This window comes from Nerophis lumbriciformis, linkage group LG28 (genome assembly GCF_033978685.3).
Source record: "Nerophis lumbriciformis linkage group LG28, RoL_Nlum_v2.1, whole genome shotgun sequence".
NCBI classification, from domain to species: Eukaryota; Metazoa; Chordata; class Actinopteri; order Syngnathiformes; family Syngnathidae; genus Nerophis; species Nerophis lumbriciformis.
Window position 1 is genome coordinate 19,421,942 of NC_084575.2, and position 13,073 is coordinate 19,435,014.

General features: G+C 40.9%; 1 protein-coding gene across 3 annotated transcripts in view; it reads right to left on the bottom strand.

Annotated features, from left to right (window-relative positions):
• Window positions 1-13,073, bottom strand: part of slc25a26 (solute carrier family 25 member 26) — a 116,599-nt gene that overhangs the window by 42,661 nt on the left and 60,865 nt on the right. For all 3 annotated transcript variants that reach the window (XM_061923446.2, XM_061923445.2, XM_061923444.2), the window contains one exon: window positions 6,847-6,891. In XM_061923446.2, the coding sequence (XP_061779430.1) occupies window positions 6,847-6,891 (45 nt within the window). The remainder of the gene's footprint in view (window positions 1-6,846; window positions 6,892-13,073) is intronic.

Genomic DNA, 13,073 nt, shown 5'->3' on the forward strand with positions numbered 1-13,073 from the left:
AAGCGCTTTGAGTTCCTTAGAAAGGTAGAAAAGCGCCAAACAAGTACAGCCCGTTTACGATTTTACTGGGGAGAAGAAAAGAAGAGAGAGAAAGAAGGGGGCAGGTGGGAAAAAAAGAGAGGTGACAGTGAAAGAAAAACGAGGAGAGAAAACGGGAAACGGAGGGAGAAGTGAGTCAAAGAGAAAGATGGGAGATTCCAGTCGTGTCCAGATGGCCTGGAAAGAGAAGGCCTTTGACGAACAAGGACAAAGAGACACTTGTAGTTCCCAAAATACAATTTAGAAACAAAGATAGACATATATACAAACATGCGAGTACACACGCATACACTCACAGATGTGCAGCGTATTGTGCAGCGTAGCTGGGCCATCAGCCCCCCAACATTGATGGAATGTTTAACTGTCCGCCTTTCATGCCCCTTGAGACATGATGTCACACCAACAAAAACACAGTCTTTTCAAAGAGAAATTACTTTTAATGTGTGCGGAGTCATGCAATGGAAGGTGAAGGGGGGCAAGAGGGATTAAGACATGGGTGAGAGAAACACATTAAGGGATATGATGTATTATTTTTTATAGAGCAAGAGAAAAGACATGATAAATTGCAAGTAGTTAATAGTAAGTAGGTTAATGGCAGGTGAAACAATCCATAAAACTATATTTGCTCTGCTGTAAATATGCCAACTTTAAAGCCTACTGTTTTAATCACAAGGGATCTTTACTCTAAATGATAGGGATGTCCCAATCTGCATTTTTGGCCTTTGATTCTGATCCGATACTTTAACAATAGATTATAGTTGATTATTCTTCTGTCAATGGTCAACAAAATAAACAAACAGTTGTACATTCATAGATTGAAAATGAAAATGTTGCAGACCGAAAGGGTTTAGGCTGAAGTTGAACACTTATAGCGCCTAACCCTATAAACAATGTCAAGTACAAGATGAACTTCCGAAAATTATGAAATGTCTTTTGTACAACATATTATAAATACACATTATACACAATATGAACACTGTTCAATTATATACACAGTAAAGGCATGTGAAATATCCTTGTACGCGTGTTAAACCTTTGTACCAATTTATATACTATATACAAACAATTATACTTCCATTATTATTTATATCCCACATTTAGTATTTTAATTAACATTGATCATAGTATTAACTACTGTGTTGATTCAAGAGTGATACATTTTTTCAAGACATTGATCTTAAAGTGTTTTTTAAATGTGTGAATGGAACTGGAACATTTTAAGGGATCATCCAAGCTGTTCCACAGTTGAACCCCCCTGACAGAAACACATCTACTTTTTAAGCTTGTTCTTATCTTAGCTTTCTGGAAGACAGCTGAACCTCTGAGGTCAGAGAGATTCTCTCTGGGTTTGAACCTCTCCTGTAGACACCGAGGCAGCATGTGGTTATGAGCTTTGTACGTCACAATAGCAGTGTTGAGGTCAACAAGATCATGCAGTTTTAATGTTTTTAATTTAATAAACAGAGCATTGGTATGGTCATGATAAACTGCATAATTTACAATTCTAATCGCTTTCTTTTGAAGTAAGAATATAGAGTTGATGTTTGTTTTGTAATTGTTACCCCAGATTTCAACACAATAATTAAGATAAGGGAGTACGAAAGAATTATATAACATATTAAGAGCCTTTTGATTTACGGAGTTTTTGATTTTATGTAACATAGCAATATTTTTTGCTATTACAGAACTGAAAATGTTTTATTGCAAGTAACTTAAGTAAACACAGTAACACTTGTGTATAAAGCTTAACTTATCAAATGTAGAATTTGCTGGTCCTATTGTAAACCAGATGATGTATTAAATGTTTTGTATTTATTGCTTAGGCACTTAAAACCTTCCTGTATCCAGAGACTTTCTCACTCACTTTGTATACAATGTTAAAAAGGGACGGTGTGGCGCAGTGGGAGAGTGGCCGTGCGCAACCCAAGGGTCCCTGGTTCAATCCCCACCTAGTACCAACCTCGTCATGTCCGTTGTGTCCTGAGCAAGACACTTCACCCTTGCTCCTGATGGGTGCTGGTTAGCGCCTTGCATGGCAGCTCCCTCCATCAGTGTGTGAATGTGTGTGTGAATGGGTAAATGTGGAAGTAGTGTCAAAGCGCTTTGAGTACCTTGAAGGTAGAAAAGCGCTATACAAGTACAACCCATTTATCATTTATTTATTTTAAAAAAGACCACAAATATGTATGTGATTTTGTGATGATTAGAACATAAACAGATACATATTGATTTTAATCACTTTAGTATCATTTATATGCTGATACTATACTAGGTATTAATAATAACAACATCTGGATCGACTACCACTACTTCACATTGAAGCTTTTTTTCCTGGGGTCCATATAGGAGCATACAAAATAAAAACACAAAGAATACATACTAGAGATGCGCGGTTTGCGGACACAACCGCGGAGTCCGCGGATTATCCGCGGATTATCCGCGGATCGGGCGGATGAAATAAAAAAAAACAAGATTTTATCCGCTCGCGGGTCGGGTCGGGCGGATTAATTAGATTTTTTTTTATTTTTTTTTTATTTTTTTTTGCGGGTGGCAGTTAAACCAATTCGGAAATATATATACATAGTTAAATGTTGTTACCCACATACGAAAAACGAGCAGGCACCTGCAGCATATGCCACAACAGAAGAAAAAAAAAGAAAAGAGATGGACACTTTTACGGAGCGGAGAAGGGACGCCTCGCCGGGGTCCGGGACCGAGGCCCCTTCCCCCGAGAGGGCCCCACCGGGAGCCGTAGTTGAGGCGATCCGCGAGAAGGGCCCGACGCACGTCCAGGGTCACTACCGCGCCCACCGCACCGACACCCCGCCTCGTCCGCTTTCGCCGCGGCCGGCGTCTCGCGCAGCAGGTAAGCAGCTTACCTGCCCGCCACCCCCGTGGCCGGGGGCTCGTAACATGGGTCACTCCGCGCGCTCCGCCCGCGCAGCTTACCTGCTTGCCACCCCTGTCGTGACAGCGTGGCACGCGAATGTCTGTGCATTGGATCAGTCTCCTTTCTTTAAAAGGCAAAAGCTTTATAACCTCACCATACCTGCCAACTTTTAAATCAGAAAAACCTAGTAGCCAGGGTCCAAGGGCCGCAGGCCCCGGTAGGTCCAGGACAAAGTCCTGGTGGAGGGTTCAGGGCTTCGCCCCCCGACGCAAAATGATTATTAGCATTCAGACAGGTTAAAATGTTGCTAAAACCATCACTTTTCTATCAGTCACAGTGACTTTTCAAAACAAAAATATTACAGCAAAAATCATATGGGTTGATTGACATGTTTATTCTGTAAGCTAACTTCAATAGTTTGAAATTATTTTGACAGTTAATGCCAGTTATCCTGTCAACCTTTCACAAGACTTCAATTTGTTAATTGAAAGTATAAATAGTATAAACACTTTTAACAGTATGTCGTGCTGTGAAATACAGCCGACAGGATTGCGCATGCAGGTGCAGGAGAACAAAGGACTTATTTCATTTAAGGTTTGTGATAAACCATCAAACTCATTCGTTAAAAGGACTCTATAGTAATATAAAGCGAATTTTTCTGGACATTATCATGCAAGAAAAGTTTATTTTTGGGATCGCGATCACCGCGTAATGATTTTTAAAGGTTGCATTACAAACATGTAACTGTCCCATGTGATCAGCCAGTGCGATTGGAAGTCCATGCTCAATTATTGCCTCCGTAAATAAAACTTCGGCATTTATCACATCCAAAGAATCTGTTTGGGCGACGAAAAACGTTGAAAGTTTTCCACTTGTATCGCTAGCAACGGCATTAGACTTGTGTTTTTTTGTCCCAACGTGGTCTTTTACATCGCTAATTCCTCCGTGTCCGATCGAAAAATCTTGTCTGCACAAGGTGCAATTCGCGTAGTTTTCACCCTTTTTTTTTTTTAAATTAATATTAGATATATAACAACGGGCGGATGGCGGGCGGGTGCAGTTCTGATCAAACGTTACATCGGGTGGATGGCGGATGGTTGACGACTTTCTGACGCGGTTGCGGATGAAATAATTCTCTAATCTCTAATACATACATTACCAAACATTATACAAAAGAAAAGTACAACATAAGATTGTTAAACCCAGTATTAAAAATTCATGTCATGTGGGCAGCTGCTATAGATGTATCTTCAAAGGTGTCTTGAATGACAATTTACTTTGTGAGAGATTAATGTGAGATGGCAACCGATTCCAGAATGATATACATCTATACATGACTGTATGTTTGAGGAGATTGGTCCTGGGAGCAGGAAGTGCCAAATAGCCATTGCTGGCATTCCTACTGTCATGAATATGTGCGTTAGTTGATTTTAAAAACTGTTTGTAAAAGTAATCTGGTGATTGATCTAACATGATAGTTCTAAAGAACATAAGGAGACTCCAATGCATATTTTGTTCAACAGATAACCAGGACAGGCGTAAATACATACATGAAATATTAGTGCGCAAAGAACATTTACAAACCCCGTTTCCATATGTGTTGGGAAATTGTGTTAGATGTAAATATAAACGGAATACAATGATTTGCAAATCCTTTTCAACCCATATTCAATTGAATGCACTACAAAGACAAGATATTTGATGTTCAAACTCATAAACTTTATTTTTTTTTTTGCAAATAATAATTAACTTAGAATTTCATGGCTGCAACACGTGCCAAAGTAGTTGGGAAAGGGCATGTTCACCACTGTGTTACATGGCCTTTCCTTTTAACAACACTCAGTAAACGTTTGGGAACTGAGGAGACACATTTTTTAAGCTTCTCAGGTGGAATTCTTTCCCATTCTTGCTTGATGTACAGCTTAAGTTGTTCAACAGTCCGGGGGTCTCCATTGTGGTAGTTTAGGCTTCATAACGCGCCACACATTTTCAATGGGAGACAGGTCTGGATTACAGACAGGCCAGTCTAGTACCCGCACTCTTTTACTATGAAGCCACGTTGATGTAACACGTGGTTTGGCATTGTCTTGCTGAAATAAACATGGTAACGTTGCTTGGATGGCAACATATGTTGCTCCAAAACCTGTATGTACCTTTCAGCATTAATGGCGCCTTCACAGATGTGTAAGTTACCCATGTCTTGGGCACTAATACACCCCCATACCATCACAGATGCTGGCTTTCAACTTTGCGCCTATAACAAGCCGGATAGTTCTTTTCCTCTTTGGTCCAGAGGACACGACGTCCACAGTTTCCAAAAACAATTTGAAATGTGGACTCGTTAGACCACAGAACACTTTTCCACTTTGTATCAGTCCATCTTAGATTAGCTCAGGCCCAGCAAAGCCGACGGCTTTTCTGGGTGTTGTTGATAAATGGTTTTCGCCTTGCATAGGAGAGTTTTAACTTGCACTTACAGATGTAGCGACCAACTGTAGTTACTGACAGTGGGTTTCTGAAGTGTTCCTGAGCCCATGTGGTGATATCCTATATCACGGGCTTAGCTGCTTACGTGCAGTGATTTCTCCAGATTCTCTGAACACTTTGATGATATTACGGACCGTAAATGGTGAAATCTCTAAATTCCTTGCAATAGCTGGTTGAGAAAGGTTTTTCTTAAACTGTTCAACAGTTTGCTCACACATTTGTTGACAAAGCGGTGACCTTCGCCCCATCCTTGTTTGTGAATCTACTTTTATACCCAATCATGGCACCCACCTGTTCCCAATTTGCCTGTTCACCTGTGGGATGTTCCAAATAAGTGTTTGATGAGCATTTCTCAACTATATCAGTATCTATTGCCACCTTTCCCAACTTCTTTGTCACGTGTTGCTGGCATCAAATTCTAAATTTAATGATTATTTGCAAAAAATAAAAGGTTTTATCAGTTTGAACATCAAATATGTTGTCTTTGTAGCATATTCAACTGAATATGGGTTGAAAATGATTTGCAAATCATTGTATTCCATTTATATTTACATCTAACACAATTTCCCAACTCATATGGAAACGGGGTGTGTAAGTACCAGTCTAGCTGCTCTGTTCTGAACAAGTTGCAGTTTGTTCAGGTCAGACTTAGACGTAGCGGACCATATTATAGGACAGTAATGAAGACGACAGAAAACCAAAGACTGTATGACTTGACCCATTGTTGAGGATGTCAAGTAGGTGGAGCACTTCCTGACCATGGCTAAACCTCTTCCCATTTTCAATTAAAATACCATCAATATGATTGAACCATGACAGTTGACCGTTTAATAGCACACCAAGCAGTTTTGCTTTTTTAACCTGCTCAATATGTATATCTGACATTGAAAGATGAAGCTGAGGGTCATCAACAACCATATGCCTGGATCCAAAAATAATGCTTTTTGTTTTGTCTATATTCACAACAAGTTCACTATCTTTTACCCAGCGTGACACTCTCTCGAGGTCCTGATTTAAGTTATTTTCTAGGTCATTTAAAGTACAGGCAGTACTGTACAGAGTTATGTCATCTGCATACGTAACCTACTTGGAAGAAACGTAGCATGATTAGCAATATTAGATGATGACGATTAGTATCTTAGAAGCGGCTTCAGACTGTGAATAGACGACGCATTCGTTACAGCTTGCTATCAAATTTGGGCCTGTGATGTGGCAACTCCTTATTTTTGCCTGACAAGGAATAAGAAAATATAATTGTGTCTCGCTGAGCGTGCATCCCTTTCGAAGGAATCTTTCACGCGAGTACAATCTTTAGCATGTAAACACTGGAACACAGATTGGCAGGGCTCTGCAGTTCATCGGGCGATGGGCAATCAGTTAAAAAAGGCAAATATCAGTTCCCAATACGAGAATCAGAATGTGTTACATACCTTTAAATATTCCCAAAGTGGAAACTGCACCAGAGAGAACGGGATCTGAAAAACACAGAGTTGTATGTTGTTTGATGCAATTCCAAGACATTTAACATACTGTCCCACTCCATACGTCATTCCAGCACTTCTCTGTTGTTATTTTCTCTGTTCATATTAACACTGCCGATTTCCTTCTCACTACTGATGATTAATGAATGAGATAACCTGTGGTCTGGCAGGCCCGACTGCATATAGAAGGAGTCAACTTGAAAGGAAGAAAAAGCGGAGGCTAGACGGATGGCTGGAAGCAATTAATCACCACACACAGGACGTTTTTGATCAATGGTGATGCCAAAGCGAAGGGTAAACCCGGATGCTAACAAACAGCCACACACACGTACAAAAGACGCACAAACGCTTGCACTGGAGGTGTGGGAAATGTACAAAGGAATAGAAAAAATCCAGAGAGAGAAAAAAGTTACACTGACTTGATGTTATTAGTGTTACATCATAGCCGCAAGGATATCAGTCATCCATCTGTATGTCCTGTTCCGATCTGTTTAATCAGATAACTAATACACAGTTTTGTTTATGGGATAATTAAACACTTGGACGAAAATGAGCTGAGCTCATATAAGCAGAAAGTCAAAGTGTATCTGCAGCATCCGCTGCTAGCAGAAAAGACAAATTGCCTAGAGCAGGGGTCGGCAACCTTTACCAGTCAAAGAGCCATTTTGACCAGTTTCACAAATTATAGAAAACAATGGGAGCCGCAAATTTTTTTTGAAATTTTAAATGAAATAACACTGCATACAAAGTTTTTTTTTTTGCTTTGTGCTATGTATAAACCAAGGGTCTCAGACACGCTGCCTACACCTTTGTATGGATTCGAAAGCTGGTGCGTGCCGTGATGGTACAGCATATAGCACCCACTACAACCAGCGTGCCTGATCAGCCACACGTTGTATGGGGCTTCTGCTTGCTCACGTAGGTGACAGCAAGGCATACTTGGTCAACAACCACACAGGTTACACTGACGGTGGCGGTATAAAAAAAACTTTAACACTCTTACTAATAATGCGCCACACTGAACCCACACCAAACAAGAATGACAAACACATTTCGGGAGAACATCTGCACCGTAACACAACATAAACACAACAGAACAAATACCCAGAATCCCATGCAGCCCTAACGCTTCCGGGCTACATTATACACACCCCCGCTACCAAACCCCGCCCACCTCAACCGACGCACGGAGAGGGGGAGGAGGGGTTGATGTGTGAGGGAGCAGGGTTGGGGTGGGGGCGGGGTTTGGTGGTAGCAGGGGTGTATAATGTAGCCCTGAAGAGTCAGGGCTGCATGGGATTCTGGGTGTTTGTTCTGTTGTGTTTATGTTGTGTTAAGGTGCAGATGATCTCCTGAAATGTGTTTGTCATTCTTGTTTGGTTTTGGTTCAAAGTGTGGCGCATTATTAGTAAGAGTGTTAAAGTTGTTTTATATGGTCACCGTCAGTGTAACCTGTGTGGCTGTTGACCAAGTATGCCTTGCTGTCACGTACGTGTGCAGGCAGAAGATGCATATTGTATAACAAGTGTTGGGCTGGCACGCTGTTAATACAGACTGTAGAGGACGCCAAATGTTGTACCATCATGGCACGCCCTTATTATAGCTGTAAGGGTGAAAATCGGTGAATATTAATCCCGGGAGTTTTCTGCGAGAGGCACTGAAATCCGGAAGTCTCACAGGAGAATTGGGGGTTTCAGCAAGTAAGCTGCTGAGCCGCATCAGAGTGATCAAAGAGCCGCATGCGGCTACGGAGCCGCGGGTTGCCGACCCCTGGCCTAGAGCTTTGCAAGCCATCTATACTGAACAAAAATATAAACACTTTTGTTTTTGCTGCCATTTTTCCATTTCATTTTCATTTTACTATATCCACAAAAGACCTATTCTCTCAAAAATTGTTCACAAATCAGTCTAAATCTGTGTTAGTGAGCATTTCTTCTTTGCCAAGATAATCCATCCCACCTCACAGGTGTGGCATATTAAGATGCTGATTAAACAGCATGATTATTGCAGAGGTGTGCCTTAAGATGCCCACAATAAAAGGCCACGCTGAAATGTGCAGTTTTGCTTTATTCGGGTCTGGGGGGGTGAGGAAAGCAGTATCTGGTGTGACCACCATTTGCCTCACGCAGTGCAACACATCTCCTTGGCATAGAGTTGATCAGGTTGTTGATTGTGGCCTATGGAATGTTGGTCCACTCATCTTCAATGGCTGTGCCAAGTTGCTGGATATTGGCAGGAACTGGAACACGCTGTCGTATACCCCGATCCACAGCATCCCAAACATGCTCAAGGTGTGACATGTCCGGTGAGTATGCTGGCCATGCAAGAACTGGGATGTTTTCAGCTTCCAGGAATTGTGTACAGATAGTTGCAACATGGGGCCATGCATTGTCATGCTGCAACATGAGGTGATAAGTGAAAACTGTGATTCATCCGTGAAGGGAACACCTCTCAATCATGCCAGACGCCATCGAATGTGATCATTTGCCCACTCAAGTCGGCTACGACGACGAACTGCAGTCAGGTCAAGACTCCGATGAGGATGATGAGCATGCAGATCAGCTTCCCTGAGACGGTTTGTCACAGTTTGTGCAGAAATTCCTTGGTTATGCAAACCAATTGTTGCAGCAAGCGGGTGGCTGGTCTCAAACGATCATGGAGGTGCACCTGGTGGGTGTAGAGGTCCTGGGCTGGTGTGGTTACACGTGGTCTGCGGTTGTGAGGCCGGTTTGAGGTACTGCCAAATTCTCGGAAACACCTTTGAAGACGGCTTATGGTAGAGAAATGAGCATTCAATTTACGAACATTCCTGCAGTCGGCAGGCCAACTGCACGCTCCCTCAAAACTTGCGATAACTGTGGCATTGTGCTGTGTGATAAAACTCATTTCAGAGTGGCCTTTTATTGTGGGCAGCCTAAGGCACACCTGTGCAATAGTCATGTTGTTTAATCAGCATCTTGATATGTCACACCTGTGAGGTAGGACAGATTATATTTGTAAAGAAGTGCTCACTAACACAGATTTAGACAGATTTGTGAAAAATATTTGAGAGGAATAGGTATTTTGTGTATACAGTGTCGGAGGCAGATATTAACATATATCCGAATTTAAGTGTTACTTCTTTTATTTCATAATCATATTACAAAACAGCTAGTGTTTTTCTTCCAATTGTGGTCTTTTGGTTGTCTGCAAAACTGTGTGCTTAACCTTGAGTGAGGAATGTAAGAAAGAGAGATAATGGGCATGTGTTTTGGCTGGAGAGACATGACTGCCAGGGTGGGAGGAAGAGAGACTTAAGAGGGGGGAAGGTTTTTCGGGGGGGGCAGACCATCTTGGCGGCGCGATTGAATGTTCTATGCTGGACTGGTCTCAATGTATATGCAAAGCTTTGCAAATATATTACAAAATACCTATTCTGTCTCTGGTGGTTTTTCAACTCAGCTTTAAATGTCGTAAAGAGCTTGGGAGCGACTTGTGACTTGAATTCCCTGGGAGGAACAACTGGTCCAAAACGCAACAACAGTAACAGTTTTAGATCTTTGAGTCATGAAAAATTGGAGCAAAAACCAAAGTGTTGCGTATATATTTTTGTTCGGTGTATAACTAATTGAAGCTCTTTTTGTACCGTATTTTTCGGACTATAAGTCGCACCGGCCGAAAATGCATAATAAAGAAGGAAAAAAACATATATAAGACGCACTGGAGTATAAGTCGCATTTTTGGGGGAAACTTATTTGATAAAACTCAACAGCAAGAATAGACATTTGAAAGGCAATTTAAAATAAATAAAGAATAGTGAACAACAGGCTGAATAAGTGTACGTTATATGACGCATAAATAACCAACTGAGAACGTGCCTGGTATGTTAACGTAACATATTATGGTAAGAGTCATTCAAATAACTATAACATATAGAACATGCTATACGTTTACCAAACAATTTGTCACTCCTAATCGCTAAATCCCATGAAATCTTCTACGTCTAGTCTCTTACGTGAATGAGCTAAATAATATTATTTGATATTTTACGGTAATGCGTTATTAATTTCACACATAAGTCGTTTCCTGAGTATAAGTTGCACCCCCGGCCAAACTATGAAAAAAACTGCGACTTATAGTCCAAAAAATACGGTAGTTGAGAAGGATTCTAGTTGAATTGGGATAACACAGGCATACACATGAGTACCATGCTTGTGATTAAAAGTCAGTCTAAAACAAGTTCAGGAACAGGTTATTAACAGTTATAACAAAATCGTGAAAATAAGAAAGTGCATGTGTCTATTTGAGTAATGAAGACTTGCACAATTTTTAGGAGTTTTCTGTGGAACGCTTAGCTGGCACAAAAAGCTACAAAAAACACGCCAATTCTTTCTTTCTCCTTTCGAGGCAGACAAAAGAAAAATGCTCTCAGTCCTCAGAGATGATCTGAAATGGTATTGCATGTAGGTCTGCTGGTGTCCTGCCAACACAATATGAAGTGTTATACAATGAGGAATGAGACTTTCCCTGTTTTCCAGCTGTGAGCAGATGAGAATGAACTTTTAAACGAACTAAAAGTGCACCTGTATTTTATTACAACCCCAAAGAGTTCTGCAATGTTCCAACAAAAGAAGAAAGACACACGAGGAAAATGAAGGGGCTGTTGCAACAATGCACAAAAAACCCAAATGGAAAATAATATATTGGGCGTATCAGGGTTAAAGTTCATCAAAAGTGAAAGTAAGTCAACATTTCCACATCAATGTTCTAATTGTATGTGGCTTCAATGTTAGAAAACTGGTGAAAAAAGTAGACTTTATTGCCAGACTTAACACACCAAAAACGGTGCTCAGTTCCAACATTGTATTCAAACTCGCACACACCATTTTTCGTTACACTTCCTCATTATCTACTAATCAGTTGCAAACACCAGAATTCTGAACATCAGCACGGTTATGTCAGTAAACTGACTTTTTTTTGCTCAATTAATACATGACTCTTGCATGTAGAATTAACAAACCAATACTAACAGAGATCTAACATCACCAGAATGATGTGTCAATGAGAAATGTATGCTTGAATTATGTGGAATATATGCTCCTAAAAGGGACCTACTGTATTATGAATTTTGTACTTTCTGACTTATAAATGTTGTTACATTGCTGTACACTCCTATTAAACCGTGTCAAATCATCAAATTATAATGTTCATGCATTTTGGCATGATCTTCCATGCAGTTTTGGATGCCTCTGTACGCAGGGTTTTGCAGACTGACTACTACATGACGTCATCACGGGGTGGGCTTTATTATTCGGATATTAAAGTTAAAGTCCCAACTAGGTGTGGTGAAATTTTCCTCTGCATTTGACTCATCCCCATGTTCACCCCCTGGGAGGTAAGGGGAGCAGTGAGCAGCAGCGGTGGCCGCGCTCAGGGAACCTTCCAGTCTCAGGGCGGACACTCTAACCACAAGGCCACTGAGCAGTCAATTAATCCAAGCAGTTAGCCAGAGACTTTTTTATGCACTCTATGAATCGACTGGAGGCTGTGCAGGTGTACCTAATGTTGTGACAAGGTGAATCAAAATCGCAAAAAGCCGCTGCCTGACCAGGGCTCAGAAAATCTGTAGAGACTCTTCCCACCCCCACCGAGGACTGTTTTCACTGCTGGACTCTAGAAAGAGGTTCCGCAGCCTCCGTAGCAGAACCTCCAGGTTCGGCAACAGCTTCTTCCCTCAGGCCATAAGACTTTTGAACGTATCATAATAATCCCCTCAATTCCCCCCCAAAAATGGACTAACTTGCTGGAATATAAAGACAATATAACATACATCCATAAACGTGGATGCATATGCAAAAGTGCAATAAATGTATCTGTACAGTAATCTATTTATTTATATCTGCACTTTATTGCTCTTTTATCATGCACTACAACGAGCTAATGCAACAAAATTTCGTTCTTATCTGTACTGTAAAGTCATACTTGCCAACCTTGAGACCTCCGATGTATTTATATATATATAAGAGAAATACTTGAATTTCAGTGTTCATTTATTTACACATATACACACACATAACACTCATCTACTCATTGTTGAGTTAAGGGTTGAATTGTCCATCCTTGTTCTATTCTCTGTCACTATTTTTCTAACCATGCTGAACACCCTCTCTGATGATGCATTCTGTTTCGTCTCCTAG